This window comes from Corella eumyota, chromosome 7, assembly GCF_963082875.1.
Source record: "Corella eumyota chromosome 7, kaCorEumy4.1, whole genome shotgun sequence".
Classification (NCBI taxonomy): Eukaryota; Metazoa; Chordata; class Ascidiacea; order Phlebobranchia; family Corellidae; genus Corella; species Corella eumyota.
In genome coordinates, this window is record NC_137496.1 from 9,310,280 (window position 1) to 9,327,599 (window position 17,320).

General features: G+C 33.0%; 1 protein-coding gene across 2 annotated transcripts; it reads right to left on the minus strand.

The window, feature by feature from the left end:
• Positions 1-2,171: 2,171 nt before the first annotated feature.
• Positions 2,172-13,066, minus strand: LOC145758941 (uncharacterized). 2 transcript variants are annotated; one of them, XM_082572636.1, is made up of 4 exons: positions 12,884-13,066; positions 9,032-10,250; positions 5,140-5,854; positions 2,172-2,971 (listed from the first exon to the last, which is right to left on the minus strand). In XM_082572636.1, the coding sequence occupies exons 1-4, from the start codon at positions 12,944-12,946 to the stop codon at positions 2,440-2,442; spliced, it is 2,529 nt and encodes an 842-aa protein (XP_082428762.1). In that variant the 5' UTR covers positions 12,947-13,066; the 3' UTR covers positions 2,172-2,439. The 2 variants fall into 2 exon arrangements, with proteins under 2 accessions (XP_082428762.1, XP_082428761.1); XM_082572635.1 differs by lacking the exon at positions 12,884-13,066 and adding an exon at positions 11,256-11,376.
• Between the last annotated feature and the right edge of the window lie 4,254 nt (positions 13,067-17,320).

A 17,320-nucleotide genomic window follows, 5' to 3' on the forward strand; every position in this document is an offset into this window, starting at 1 on the left:
TTACACCACGCTGTCGGTAAATTACTTACAACGATTTAATATACCGAACAAATATTGCAGGCAGCTAATTTCTACAGATTGCTATTATTGAATTAGAAAACCGCCATTTTACTTACCTTAACTCACTTTTGAGAACTGTTGACCTAATTTTCAATAAAATTTCTTTTTCCAAAATTCGATTCTTGAGTAAGAGTCGGCCAAATGGTTTTTCGTTATATGGGCATCTGCCGATTTTATACAGTTTTTACAGCAACATTGTTATTTTATGTGTTACATTTTACAGATAACATTGACCTCATGTTTGTTGTTGATGGATCAAATTCTGTTAACTTTGAGTTTGGCTTTCAGAACTTGTTAAACTGGCTATCGTCATTTGTTCAGCTGTTTAATGTCGGCTCTGAAGTTCGAGTTGGAGTGGTATGAACTTTTTTATTAAAATACTTTATCCTCATACAATTTTTATAAATTTTTGTTCTAAGGTTAATGGCAGGTTGGACAGGCAGCCTAATATTTAAAAATCTTATTTTGCTAAAAAAATATAAAAATCCTTAAAACTAACCCAATTGTTTCAAAACTGTATTGTCCTTTGGCGAGACGCTAAAACGGAACAATCTTCTGTTGGGCCAAAATCCAAACAACAGATAAACTATATACAGATAAAGTAGTATTAAAGTGATACCAGCATTCTTACTATAGTAACTGGTTGTATAAATAAGTTAAAGACTCTTATAACTAATATACCATCCATCCATTTTAGGTAAGATTTGGAAGTTCGGCTACGACATCGATACGCCTGGGCCAGTTTACAAGTAGCTTACAATTATCTTCTGCGATTGAAAATATACAGGTATATATTAGATTTGAATTATCTCTGTTGCCAAAATGCATTTAACTAGAAAACCGTTAGGACACATGCTGCATTAGCGATTAAAAAGGCAGGGTAACGGATGTTACTCTATGTTCAGGCCATGAAGTCGAACTTTCCACATCGAGGACAAATAAATATAAAAATTATTAATTGCCATTTTTAGTTCCCGCAGGGTATCAATAATTTCAGCCCCGCGATATTTCTTTCTATTGCTGAGTTTTTTGGCCCAAACGGACGATTTCCAGAAGCCAGAAGAGTAATGGTTCTGGTAACTGATGGTCCTCCTGATTCAAGGTGAGTTTTACGGTAACGAAACCATTTTTGATACCAAACTGGTTTAAACCATCATAAAACCATTTTTAAATGATCATTTTGATGACACCAGACGACCATTTTATTTCCAATACTTTTTTATTATATACCCATTGGTTAATTTATAATCATTTGTTAAAATGATGATGTTACAGCTTGACATTCCCACTACAAGAAAACGAAATAAGTTCATTTGTGGTCCGATTTGGAGTCGAGCTACCATTTCCCAAAACGCCCTGGCTTCCTATAACTGGCTCACTTGAAAAAATATTTGATTTAAATCAATCTAATCCTTCTTCAGTAAATCCATCTCTTTTTGATGCCATAACAACGCGAAAGTAAAAAAGGTCCTTAAATATTTATTTTACAATGATGTACTTTTATTGGTTATACACAACTTTTTTTGTTCATTTTATTGGTTATAGACAGCTTGTAGTAGTTAGAACGCTTGGCTTCCCAAAATGGGATCCTGGGTTCGATCCCCATGGCTTCTATGCTGAAGCAAACTTAAGTAAGGTGTAATCAACGGTTTAAACTCTTAAGACAAAAACCAATTTGCGATTTATTTATTGGGGAATATAAACCATAAGGTTTAAAACTGGTGTCGTAAACTTGAGACTGGGTCAGGGTAACAACTGGTAATATATATAGATATATATATATATATCAGTATGGCCATTTTACAAGCATACAAAATAAATAAAACTGCCGTTTGTGGTGCTTGTGTACATTATTGCAAATATTAATTAAGAGTTGTAATTATATACCAACATTTAAAATTGCGACCGTAAAGCGGACAATATACTAATTTAGTATACCGTAATTGTAAGTTTAACTCAAAATATCTTTTTTTTATTTTAGTTAAAAGATGAAAACAAAAAAAAACTACGAATTATTCAAGGGTTTTTAAGTTTTCTGTTTTGGAAAAAAAAATTTTAATTTTGGATAAAAATTATTTGATTAAACTAATTAAATATAACAACCGTTCTTTAACATTTGAAAGTATTTTTATTAAACAATTAACTTAAAATAAAGTATTTTAATTATTTTCAGTAATGTTGTTTAACTTATACCATAACATTGCAAAAAGGAGTAATCTGAATAAGTTTAAATTTTCGTGCAAAATTTAGTCGAGAAAAGCACGTAAACAAAAAAGAAAAAAGGAAAATAAATAATTATAAATTCTGTTAGTCAAGTGGTACAAATAAACAAAACAACAACAACAAAAAATATGCAAAATTTTTTTTATTTCTAAAGTGCTAAACAGGGTAGGGGTATTTTCTTAAAGACTGTTTTAACAATTCTGGAAGAGCAAGAGTTGTAATTAAACTGGGGCTTTCCCACAGCCGATAGTGTTTACTTATTCGCGATCTTGACATTTGTTTAAGCGTTTTGCAACCGGTCGTTAGAGGGTGCGAAAGCGCAACAGGAATCTCTTTTCTCCCGCCTTGGTCCACCCAAAAACACATAAACTGGCTGTGGGCTCCGCTGCTCCCACTTGCGGTCGAGGAAACGTTTGTTGAACCACCGTTCGTCGCGCTAGGAAACCGCAGGTCGTCGATGGTTAGATTTTGAAGTAATTTGATCGAAAGATGGCTGGTATAATGAAGAATCATTCGAATGACGCACTGCCTACGTTTGTCGTTGGTCTTTGATGACGTCTTCGGGTGACGTGATCGACTGGAGGTGACGTCATCGTGCTCGGAATCGAACCGAAACAGACCGTCTTGGTAAACGATACGAATACTGGTAGGACCTTGTTCAGTTTTTAAACTCAGACTGAAAAGAAACCTAAAAAAAATTTAAAATTACAAATATGTTTTTTTTTTTATTTAATTTAAAAGGTCAACTTTAAAGTAATGTTGATACTTTAAAATTCGAATTAACGTGATTAAGTTTCTGGCTTGAAAATTGACCAACAAAATCAGTTATATAACTTTTTTCGTCATTATAGCCTTAGGCTTGTAGGATTTAATATAATACGAAAAGAAAATGGACAACAACAAAAAAACTACAATCTGAAAAGGAGATAAAAAAAATTAAACAAACTAAAACCCAAATTTTAAAACTTAAACAATGGGGTGAAACAATAGAAAAATAATATCATGTTAAAAAGTGTTAAGATATATGTTATTGTTGTCAATTAGGGTTAGGGTTAGGGCTAGGGTTAGGGTTAGGTAAAAAAAAACTAAAAAGTAAAAAACGGAATAGGTAAAATGTACTACTGTGCGATTGTTTAAGGTATAATTTTTTTTCAATTTTACGGTACCGTCCGATTTTGTAATATCTTCATTTAGTTAAATAAGCCTCGCAATAATCATGTGTCAAAGAAGTACGCTCAGCCTAAACATCGCCCGCTTCTGAGAAGTGTTTGTTTCAATTTTTTCCAAAAAAATCTCACATCTCGTTAAGGTTTTATATCTAGAAAACCGACATTTTCCGCGATTTCGTGACGTCGTTTATCTTATTTCGTTCCTTTGAGTCCGCGGCGAGCGTCGGTATGCGGAATATGAAAGTTACATAACCTACTAAAGCACGTTTTCAGATTTGAACGAATTACTATATAAAAAAGAACCGTAAAAGTAATAAGAACAACAGGCCTATTACTTAAGTATTGGGATTATAAAATAATAAGAACCTATTTTTTAATATATACCAATTGCCAAGTTAGGATTCGCTTATATATATTTTTAAATGATCGTGAAAGTAAGAATAAAACTGTAATATTAACGTTTTTTACTCATATTTTCCTTTTTTTAAATCCTAGAACGTTTTTTATCGTCCATTTTTTATCACGTGACCCCGAAATCCGTTGTCTTACATAACGACAATCTCGCGTAGGTCACGTGACCTTTCTCCCCGAATTCGCTAATCTGTCAGCTACACGGAAAAAGACCAGGCGCGTGCCGCCGATGACGTCATCTTGGCACTTGAAGCGCGTCACAAAATGACTCAGGCGACGATGTTAAATTATAAGTGTTACTCTTAATGCGGTCAGAACTTAAGGCGAAAGCGAAGACCGTAGTTTTCCAAGGAAGGAATTAAAGAGAGGGTGAGACAGGTTTGAATGGATAAAATTAACTCAGGAATTACCGGGTAATGGGAAAAAAACGTGCGTCCGATTTACATAGAATGGTTTGGGCACGTTTTTTCTAGTGTTTAGAAAGATTTTTGACCGCGTGTTCGTTTTTTTTTATTCGACCACATTAAACCTTTCGAAATGATCCGAATTATATTAAAACGAAAAGTGCTCTTTGACATTGCTTAGACTAACTACAAGCACCAATATTCGATTCGCAATGTAACCTTTAACAAAACCAATGGCCTATTTTTAGCCCAATACTTAACATTAAAATCGAAAAGATTACGCATAAAGATAATAAAAAACAACAAAAAAATGAGGTCATATCCGTTTCTTTTTTTTATAATTTTACAAAAGCAAAAAATAGAAACTAACACCGCTTTTTAGTGGAAAAAGTCTTTAAAATACGATAGGAATAATTGGAGTATCGAATGTTTAGAAATTCGAAAGGTTAGCGGGATTGTAAATATCAAAAGTGCGTAAAATTCAGCTGACCTTTTAAATCGAAAAATTACAGAATTTGGCGTTTCCGCTATTTTACATACAAGAAATTGCTTTCACAGAAAAACGCTAGGACGTATTTTTAAAGTGACGTAAACAAAAAATGTTATATTAGTTTCAAAATGACGTTTTTTTACGGCCTACGCGCAATGGCTAAATTTTTTTTGATAATTTTCCTTTCTCACAACTATAGGATTTATGAATTTTTATTTAATAAGAAAAGGATTGACGTAGTTTAAGAAGAAAGAGTATTATCTTATAGCTTTACTGGCATTTTTTAAAACTGTTTTCGAAAACTGGATTTAAAAAAAATTACTCCTCCCCAAAAAAAAATCGAAAATTTTTTTAAAAAAAGGCGAAAAAAAATTTTTTTTACCTTGAATCGCTGCTGTCGCGGAGCAGAAAGGTCCCGGGCGGAGTCCCGCGTAATTTTTTCTTTGCTTCTTGACCCGATAGTGGGCCCCAATACCAAGGACATTCCTCCACAGTTTCAAAAACTTTCCCAAGACGACAGAGCTCCAACGCCGAAGAATCTTCGGTACGAACTCTCCGACGCTCGTGGTGTGGGTAAGTGGGGTGCCTTTTGGGGGTGATATTGCGTTGCAAGGGGTCGTTTTGCATAGATAAAAACGGGTCAAAGTTAGAGTCCGATGCAGGGTCAGGGTATACGTTAGTTAATAATTTCTTTGTGTGACAATACGATATCAGCCTTGCATATGCACGCTTAGATAAGGAAAAATGCGCTAAAGATTGCTGAACAACTGGTTGTACGTTACTAGGAGTCCTACAGAAGGTATCCTCATAATTGTAAGTGCACGAGTCCGAAAAAAAACCAGACGACGTAAAATCTGGTTTGTTTTTAAGTTTGTCGCTGCACCAACACGAAGTGTGGTGGCATTGGCGGTCATTCTTATTATTCATTAAGAGAGGCCGGTCCAATGACAATGCGGGGGGCATAATGCTGTCTTCTGATTGGTTAAATCCGGAGACTGAATGATCGAAGCTTCTGATGTTGGCGTTCTCGGAGGTTCTTTGAAGAGGCAGCGATTGTTTAGAAAACTGGGCGTTGCTATGACAACAGTGGCATATATCTATAAAATTTGAAGAAAAAACAAAAGTTAGAACTATTCTTTAAAATTAGTTAATAGCCTATCCTACGGTGGGGATTTTAATTCTCGTAATATGGTTGCAACTCTAAACTAACATTTGCCAGCGATAATTTTCCCACGCATCACAAATGGCAGTTTTATTTTTTTAAAGGCCTATGTGGTTCACTAAGCTTTAATCCATATACATAACATTTATTATATGTGGTTAGCACTACAAGGTCTTTGGTTCGAATCCCGCTGCCAGAATCTTTAAATTTAAGCTGTCAAAACTGTACGTATACAGGCGAGACTTTTAAACTATAAAAATAAATGCATAAACGTATCACTTAAATGAGAATTATTTAATTTTAAAAACCAACCACTAAATTTAAATACAAACTAACCCAATTGCTAAAACATTTTTATATAAATAAATGTATAAGCACTTAACTGACTAAATAGTCACAATTGACATTTACTTTATGTACATAATGCTGTACATAGAGTACTTAAACTTGAACTATAGTCTATGTAGAATGTAAACTGCTGACTGCTAGTCTTTGCTTTGCTCTAGTATATGATTACGCGTTGGTTTTATTAGGCGTTTTGCCTAAGTAAATGCGAAAAAGAAACACAAAACGAAGGACCTCGAATCTAGGTTCGGCGAAACGTAAATCGAATTCTGACTACCCCATACCACATTCTATTGACTAGTCTGCTATGCTCTGTCTGCTTATTACGTGAAATTTTTTTACACGCTATTTGCGTAATAACCTTCGATTCTGTTCGAAGAACGTGGTTAATAATTAACAAAATTGCGTCACCAGTCAGCTGTTTTTTGTGTCAACTCAACGCCCGGGTGTGTACATGCGTTTTGTCATTCGGTATTTTACAGTAAGCGCTTATCTGAAATTTTTTTTCTAATTTCTTCGAAACGGTCGCTCTGATGAATGGTTTGTTCTTAGAATCCATTACCAATTGTCGAATAATACTGTGTCGGCAGTTTTCAAGCCTATTAGGGTGTTGCCCGCCTTTCAACTGTAACCAAAATTTTCAGAAAAAATCGGTCGGCTCTTGGCTAAGTAAAGCGTTTATTATAAAAACCAGGCGAAAATTTACTTGGAAATAATTCCTTGCTAGGCTTTGAAGCTAGTAATTGAAGCGGACTGCCAGTTATTTTCGTGATAAATTGAAGACAACTGACTATACAATAAAATAAGCAAAAATAATATACTAACACTAATTTAAATATTTTAAACAAACATTTAACTCTTTTACATGCCTCTAAAATACCATTTACCCTTAAATTTTAACAACCATTAGTCTAATGCTGCTCATTTAAAAACATTAATAACTCACCTTCTTTACACTTATAGTAAAGAAAGGGGATTAAAACGTAATACCGACAATTAAGTTGAGTTTAGAAAGATATTTTACGCAATTTATTTACAGGAAACGCAGCATGAGTTAGTTATAAGCTACTGCGTTACTCTATAGTCTAAACAATTCGCTTTTGTGTAAAAAAAAAGCTTAAAAATTTAACTCGTTATTCCAAAAAAGTGCGCGGTTTAAAATCTCACTGAATTCTATAACTTAAATATACAAAAATGTCAACAATACTTAAACAATTTCGGCGATAAAGCTAGAATTTACATATTTACAAACTGCTTTCCCACGACCTTCGAAATTTTAATAAAATACAACCCGAGCCGAAAATCTGTAGTAGAAGTTACTCTATTCGCCTTTAGGCCATTTTTCTTACGCATTACTAGGTTGTAAATAGACTTCTATGCGTATATATGTCGTATAGTAACTGATTTCATGAATTGGATTCGTAGAAAGGCAATTAAAGGTAACTAGGAATCGTCACGTCATAGCGAACATTGTAATTTTCTGAAGTCGCGCAAAGTTCGTTGATATGCTGAAGTGGTTATTACTACAGATATATGTAGTCTTTAGTAGATGGGTATTTCTTTATGCCGTTACTACGTATTGAATTTAGGTCGAAAAGAGTAAATACCCGAATTCCTCGGAACAGAAACTAATAGCTATTAGCGACTACATTTATTTTTATGGGTTTCGGTTTGTTGACCATGCCATAATTCACCTAAATCTTTATGTAAATAGTGATACTTTTGGCATGTTAAATTCAAAAATTGATTTTGTAATTTTTTTCGACATTTTAATGTAATATGTTTTTTATATTTTTTATAACTTTTATTGATGCACGAAAAACCTAAAAAAAAATTATGTAACTCGTAACGCGAAAACAAAACTGGCAAAACGAAATGATTTCTATAAATATATGCCTTATTTCAACAAGTTTAAAAATTAACTAGTCATTCGGTAACTACTTTAGAGCGCCTTCATGGAAATGTCTTTCTAAATTTAAACCCGACAGCTGGATTCATAACACAAACAGAGCTAAGATAGCACTGGCATTTAATACTAGAGAACGACATCTAAAAATGGCTTTCAGTTTTCGATTCACAGGAAATGGATTAAGTATTCGCGGCTTTTACTTGGAAATCGATTTTCGTTTAAAATCGCATCGAATTTCGGCTCTTACATAATAAAAAAATTCCGTCTCGTATTTCAAAAGCCAAAATTAATACAACTAGTTGATGGCCTGCCCTACAGTTGGCATTATAATTTACATAAAACTTTCAACTAATATTTGTCAGCGATAATTTAACCACGCACCACAAATGGCAGTTTTTTTTATTTTAAAGCCAAAAAATTGGAAATAAATATATCATCCACTAAGATGCATTATATATAGATAGGTCTCAACTTTCTCTGTGTTAAACAGCAGGTTATTGAACTATAATTTACTAGAATACGCTTTAAATTTAGTTTGCAAACTTTCGTACGCACAAACATTTTTTAAAACAACCAATCGTAAAATTTTACGACATTTAAAAAAATTCGATTTCGAAATATCACAATAATTTTAAGTTATCACGGACAACAAAAAACATGTTTTTGCGGATTCTGGTATCTTAACAATACAGTGAATCGTCCTTATTTCAAATAAATGTCCAGAAATTAACAAAAAATATATCGCCTGAAATTAAGGAACCACAAATTGGTCATAACGCTTGTTGAAATTACTCCCCCTCCTCTCCTTCCCCCCAAAAATTATAATTTTTAGTATAAAACAATAAAAAAAAAGTTTACCTTTTTGACAGTTGTCTATGACGTCATCAACGGTGACGTCATTGAGATGACGTTTGCAGGCGCGACTCGCGTGGGCCTCAGGGTCCTCGGTGACGCCGTGAAGAAAGGGGTGAAGAGAGGGGGTAGGGGTAAAGTGGGGCAAAGTAGACGGAAATTCTAAAACCCTCGGCTTACTCTGCGCAACGTTATCGTCGGTTATCGTAAATAGAACCGCGGAGGAATATCTTTTACTCGCCGCGCCAACCGTGTGGCGTCGGCAGGTACACATAGTACATGTGTGGCGATCTCTTTTTAAGCAACAACATTTGGTTTCTAGATTTTCCGTCGTTCTTGCTGCGAAATTCGACGATTGTTCGTTCTGATAATCGGGGGACGAGCAACGCAGGATTTTATTTGATCTATTCGCTGTTCTATGGCGGTGGCAAGAATGACAACTAGATTGGTGATTTTTGCAGTAACCATGGTGATGACTGGAAGCACAGTGACGTAGGTGATGTTGTTGACGACGCTTTTGGCAACCGATTTCGTTAGTTTTGGATTCTGAAGAACGAACTTCAGTAAGTTTGTTGCTATTCACTTCTGAGTTTTCTGACTCGCTTATTGAGAGTCGAATTGGTCTTCCTTCATTCATTTCTTTTTCAACAGCAAAAGTATTCGTCGTTTCTTGATTAGTATAAATATTAAGTCCCTTTGAACTAAATTCATTAGATTGCAGGTTCTTCACTTGCCGAGTCTTCTGCTGAAATGATTCCGGCTTGAAGGAATCGCTAGCAGTCGATGGTATGTGTTGTGTAACAGGCCAAATACCATTAGGCTGTGCTATAATTCCAGTCGAAAATTTTGCCTTGGGGCGTTCGTTATATAACAAGATTTCATGAGTATTAGTCTCGTTAACTGAAGCCGCAGCGCCTGGTTCTTGCCTTAGAGTTCGGCATGGGATTTTATTTACGTTTTGGTCATTTTCAACAGTTAAATTAACTATAAGTTCGGACCATGCGCTAACCTCCGAATTCAACTCAGGATTTTTATTGATTTTATCGTTCTCAGGTATATCCAAATCGTCCTTGAGGTCCGAATCGACCGACACGAATGCACCAAGCTTATCCTTATCATCTTCTTTGATGTCTTCGTTTACTCTTTGACCGCTAAGGTATTGGTTTGGCTCTGCGTTGTTTCTTTCGCATAGGAGGGACGAAAGAGCTTTTTTGTTTCGCTTGTTCTAAAAAAGATCAATATTAAAACTTGTACCCAAAAAAAATATTTAAGAAAAAAATAATAATAAACCCAATTAGATGAAGACACTTTTAAAATTACTGCAAGATTGGTATTACTGGAAAAAGTATAATACCTAACATATATAAATTTTAGTGGTAGATTTTTTTATTATTTTATTCCAATATGGCGCTTTTTTTGTTAAAGTTATCATTCCAAATATAACCTTAATCAGATAGTTTGATCTTAGTCATTTTGTGGTCTTATTATCCGTATAAGCTTCCTACGCAAACTAATAAAAGGTATTGAGATTAGGATATAGCGGTTATGGCATCGGACTACGAGCCGAAAGGTTTCGGGTTCGAGCCGCACCATTGCCACACTACACGCCCTTAAGCCGGCGTTTACGGATAGCTTAGACACGTCCCAAACCGCACACCCTTACCCGATAAAATACAAAAAAACCTATCACCTTAAGGTGAAATAATTTAAAAAATAAAAATTAAGTGATATAATCTTATTATCACCCTGTCATTTTGGGTTCGTAGGGGGTAAGAATCGAACTCAGAATCTTATGTCTAAAGCCCTGGGCCGCTGTAAATATTATTTTGCCAAAAAGTGAACTTAACACTAAGAATGTTTATTGTCAAAATACAGAAAATCCTTTTAAAAAGTTCCGTTATCTTATAGGTCATATATTAAAATCGTTACGGCTAATATACTTCTTAAAAAATCCTAAGGAGAAGATAGTTTTAAATACTTTAAACATTTACAGGTAGTTTTCACTTGCGTGTTCGTTAAAATTAGATTTAAAAAATTTCTAAACTGATTTAAAGCGTTGTAGTCGACAGAAAAACTTAAAAAATGACCACATTTTATCGTTAAAAACTTAATAAAAAGACCACATATGTAAGTTTTTTTACTGCTGAAAGCGTAACTATATTTGACCTTGGAAAACCTACTAAATTTATTTCAAAACCTCCTTTACTTATATATCGTAAATACATAATACCTTAAAAAATTTCATTTTAAAAAGATCTCTTCGGTTTTCCAATTGTTGTAAAGTAGAAACGAATGCCATAACTTAACAGAGGTTAAACTTTGTACATGCCGGCTGTAAACCTAAATCTGCACTCATTTACTACGATTGTTCCCCTTTATATAGCAGGTAGCCTGTGAATATTTGCTCACTAACGCTAGACAAGGGCTGGCCTGTTCTACGAATATTTGTTTAAAGGAATGTGTATTCAGTTACTAAAAATGCGATTACTATAAATTGAATTTCCTAAAACAACCCACCTATATTACGAAATTGTCGTTCGGCAATCAATGAAAGTATTATGCTAGATTTCGAATCATCACTAAAACAAACTGCAGCGACTAGTGTAAACAAACTGACGCAGATGTGGGTACATTTTACCGAAAACTCAAGTATTTAAACAGGATAAATGGCGATAGTAGAACAAAAGCAGCAAATAAACTAGTTTCTATTAACAGAATTACAATATAACTTAAAATAGCAGGTCCAATAAATAAAATAGCAGGTCCAATAAATTTTTTAAAGTTAGTTTTACAGAAAAAATTTTAACGAAAAATTTTAAAGATTAAATTTTAACCAAAATTTTTGAAGGCTAAATTTTAACGAAAATTTTAAAAACTTAATTTTAAAGCAAAAAATGGCAATATTCACAACCCCTGTTCAAGAGTTTGGCATGAAAAATAGAAGATTTATTTTTTTTTATTAAAAGACGAAAAAAACAGCCTTTTTGCATTTCCTCGAAATTTCGTTTTTTCCGTCTCTGAAAATTTCAGGAAACTGTGTTTTGAAAAATAACTACTCACAGTAACCCGAAATCAATAACTACAAACACATTTTAACTTAAAACGCCTGAAATTCTTACTCTTATGATTTACCATTGAATAGTTCCAACTAATACGTTAAATAAACAAATATGAGATCATAGACTACCGCAGATATTTTTTGGAACGCCAAGACCACGAAATAAAATTATACTTTTCAGAAATAAATATGATTCATATGACAATTTGTGAACATCAGATGTTTGTAACGTATACAAAAAGTCATGTGTACTTTACGATTCTCCTATATATGTAGGGACCGTTATATATGTAGGGACCGTTGATATTAATTATCGTAATTATAAAGCAGTAATAACCTATTATTAAAAAATGTCTTAATAATGGAGTTACGTTATATATATATATAACGATTTTAGTACAATAATGATTTTTAAAGTAAACTTTAAAGTTAAAATTTTAAGTGATATATTAGCGATTTTTTTTTACCCAGAAATTGATAAAGTTGGTGTCACTGAACACAAAAAAGTGGTTTTAACTTTAAATAATTTAACTTATCATACTAAAAGTACCAAGTAGCGTAATGAGTGTATACAAGCTAGTACTTTTTACGTCATCACAAACAGGGTTTCCCTTTTCTTTTTTTTTAAATTAATTGTTTTTTAAAGTTGTATAACTTAAAAAGTAGATGAAATTATTTAAAGATGAAACCATTTTTGTGTTCAGTGACACCAACTTTATCAATTTTTAAGTAAAAAGTAATCACCAGAACAGGACTTTAAAAATTTTATAATTTAGAAATCTGACAAAATTTGTTTTTACCTTAGTTTCAATGTCGCTGCTTTTTTTGCCTCGACCCAGCAACCTTCTCAATTTCTTGTTCATTCTTTTTTCGAAGAAAGGTCGCTCATTCTTATCCGCGCCAAAAATGTTTACATGTAAACAGCCTAAAAGTTTTGGGCTACGAAATTACTTAGACCAGAAAAAAAAGAGTAAACATATACCCTGATCTGTTAAAAAACACGAAAAAATTTGGTTAGACTAAATAGCACAACATGTTTTCTTTTTATAGGCTCATTCATGTTTAAAACGAGAAAAAATAACCACAAAGTAAGCCTTTATATCTACAATTTCTATACAATTTACGGACTTGTCGAAACCGAACCGCACCAAAATAAATGCGATAATACAAGATAAATTTAATACCAGTTTCTTTAATTAAATCCAGTGTAAAATATGTGATACTAATATACAACTTGCAACCGAAAAAGGTGCGTTGTTTATAATACAGCTTTGATATTGCGGTATTACTAAAGACCGAATCGGGGATTGTTGAAAGGTTAATTTTCTACGGCAAATTCATGAACTATTATATAGCGTGCAAAGCGAAAAGGCCTTTAAACTTTCCAATCGTAAATCGGGCATTGCTTTCGTAGTAATATTATCAACGTGATAGCTCAAACGAAAAAACGAGTTCACTAATTTAAAAGCAGCGAAATTGAAGAAACTAAACTTTGGAGGGCTCTTTCGAGGATGGCTAGCTGCCGTAGGCTAAAGCGAACGTTACATAAGTTTTGACGTTGACCCTGTGACCTGTTTAAAGCGAATTAATCAGGAAATTTAGTACACTAGTTACGTATGTAGACATTTTCTTGTAAACTCAGCCTAAAAACGTGACTCATTATGCAAAATGTCAAGGCCGAATTAAATATAAAAAATACAGGGTTTCCAATTAAAAATAATAGCAACACGCAAAATATTTTTTTCAAATTAAATTAAGGCTTTTGTTTGGGTAAAAATAGTGGTTACGCGGTTACCGTATTCTGAATTTGATATCTTTTGGTCGATTAACTTGACAAAGGTTGTTATTATCGTCAATAAAAACGCGAACCTTATTTCGGGGAAAGGATAATATTTCTTATCCGAGAATAACTTTCCTGACACTCTTGAAAAAAACAGTCGTTCTGATAAACGACTTGGCTCAGAACGCTATGAATCTTTCTTTTGTTCCAGTAACCACTTATTCCAAATCCCGGTGTTTAATTTCGAGTAAACGCAAAGAACTCATTATCCTAGTTATATTTGTATTGTCTTTTATCACTCGTACTGTTATTTTGTTTTCAACCGTTTCATAACCCTATAATAGTACTTACAGATTAACAGTTAGATAACAACCTAGGGCCGTCGGATGTTATAAGGGTTTAAAGCACAATTATAATGCTTTTCTATATATCAAACAGGGCAATTGAACCCATTTGAGCTCGCTGTACTATTTTTGTTTAATTACCTATAACCTGTAATTAATAAACGAGCAGAATGAACTGCCAAAACGGTGCGCTCTAGCAAAAAAACTTGGATTTCATCCAATTCAAGTGGTTATATTTTACGCAGATTTGCCCAAATCCTTACTGGAAAAACGACACTCCCTTTCTTACATTTAAGTCACAACTGCTGGCTGTAAAAAACTCTCTATCTAAATAATGTATTTGCATGTTATATGTCGCTTAATTTTCTTAGTAACAATGCTATCGGCGGTTACCAGGAAAACATTCCGGCCTGCTGTGCTAAAGCACTTTTATTTTAACGCCCAACTGTATAACTTGCTGCTTTTTAGGCTGCCTGTCTTTCAGCAGTTATGTAACTGTCGAAATTATTAAGCAGATTTGAACATCTTAGCTACAGAACTCTATACCTTACGACAGGATTAACCGATCTATGGAAAAGGGTAAGAACTTCAGACCAGGACTTACATAACCAATTTAGCCTCAGGCCCCGTTGCCTCCTTCTAAGCATAATCCGTCGAGGTAGGTTTTACATAACTATGCCACAACTATGGCCCTGTCTTCTGCGTCGCTTGATTTTGATGTTTATTAACGTTATGTAAGAGGCACATTTTTCAACCTTATCATATTATGATAATAGGTTGTTTAATAAAATTTTGTTTTATGCATTATCTTGGCACGGTTGGTAAGTGTGTTGCGATGTCTTATAAAACCACGTGTAAGAAAAGTACAATGGATTTCGTATAATATTTAATGTCACATTGTTTAAACCTCACTATCATTTACCCTAAAGCAACCTTATATAAAAAAGTAGCACTTTTTAAGATTTGTACTTCAAGTTTTTGTTTTTTTTAAAGGGCTATACAATTTCTAAACAAAAAAACGACTGCTTAAAAACTCGAAGCAAAACTCGTAGCTTGTTTAAATGATATGATGACAAGCTTGTTTACTTATGTTAAGAAATAAAATGTTCATTTCCGCCCTCGAAATGTCACTTTCTCTTACAGACCGATTATTTTTAAACGTGTTTCACAATGCTTAAAATTTGTTTACGTTTTCATATTTTTTTATGTTTTATTCTTTAATATTTAACTGTTAAATTTTTTTTTTCATATCACCTTAAGGTGATAGGTTTTATATTTTGTATTATAGAAGGGTGTGCTGTTATGACGTGTTTTAAACTATCCGTAAACGCCGGGCTCAAGGGCAAATAGTGTGACGTTGGTGCGGCTCGAACCCGAAACCTTTCGGCTCGTAGTCCGACGCCATGCCCGGTTCGCCACACTACCGGACTGTTAAATTATTTAAGACTGCTAAATTATTATTGTTATTATTATATAGTAATTACCGAGTTGTGTTAGAGTTTATATAAATATATATAAAATAAAAAAAACTGCCGTTTGTGGTGCGCTTGTAAATATCAAGAGCAAATATATATTAGTTGTGTGTTGCGACCATATTACGAAACTTAAATGCCCTTGTTAAAAATAATTGTTAATTTTTAAGTGCTTGTCGTAATAGCAAATATGAAAACACCCTGTCGTAAAAAAAGGCGAATTCAAAAAGCAAATATCACCACCACCAAAAAACTAATTTTAATAAAAACTGTAACACTTAATATAAATACGTGAAATCATTTTTTCTGCCTCCTTATAACAATCCCAACCACCATTTATTTGATTTATGGTTTCTAGTTCTAATGGAATAGAATTAAAAACACAATTAACGATTCTCTTTCTTGCTGTTGGTTTATTTTAAAATTGCTTTACAAATAAACGTATAAATTAAGCAGTTATAATATATACATATACTATTATATGTCTCGTAATACAATATATTGTAATATGCCCTGTTCTAAAACAGAGCAATACTATTACTGTTTGTAAATTGTGTAAATTAGATTGAACACGATGGCATTCTTGGTAAAATGCACAAACACGTGCCTATCAGATTTCCAGAGACTACACTTCTGTTAAATGAATGAGTCATATTACCACATATATTCCGTAGTAATCAACGATATAGAATTAAACAAACGGTTGTAGTGGGAATTATATACAGCGCTAGTCAGGAATTTATGTTACTTTTTATGACAAGAAAGACGACTTTATGGCCTTTTTTGTAAATTGTTAAACTATTAAATTTTGTAATAAGCGGTCGTGACAATGCTATTAATATTAAAAGTCGACTGCCCGCCTTAAAGGTTAAATTTTAATTGGTTTAAAATTGTCGCCACTTGCAACTAATATTTTCCCATGGTAATTCAGCCAGCACCCAAATGGTCAGCCTTTTATTTAAAAAACCTTCAGATTGGACATACAAGCTATAATTTTTTTTTCTATCCCAACTTTACCAAAAAGATGATATTTTAATGTTAAACTTAAAAAGTTTTTCAAAGTGAAAAAAAAAAAATTTTTGTGAATAAATTTTTTTTTATTAAAATTTTGTGCCATCCGAAACTAAATTCAATTTTTTTAGCTCATCATTTTTACGAAATTTTCATACTAAAGCGACAACTAGCGAAAAAAAATTAACAAATCAAACAAAAAAAATTCGTCGAAACTGGACTTTAAAATTTATCTATATACCATCCATCAGTTTTTTATATAACGACAAACTCAAAAGTGAAATATAAAAAGGTTGAATGCCATATTTTGATTGACATTTCCATTGAAACAGAAATTTAAATAACAATGTAATCTCTACAGTATATTAGATCGAAAAACCGCATTGTAAATACCGCAATATTTGGAAAATCTAAACCAATCTAATTAAACAGTTGTGTAACGTATACACTAACAGGAAGTTTACGATTGCGTAAAACTCCCTAATAAATTGAAATATTAGTCAAACAAAAAAGCATTGTACATACTTAACTTTTATACGGTTGATATTCTGTCATTTAATTCATCATATTTAACTAAAATACTATTATATGATTGCTCTTTAATTTCTAACAAAATTTTGACCTAAATTT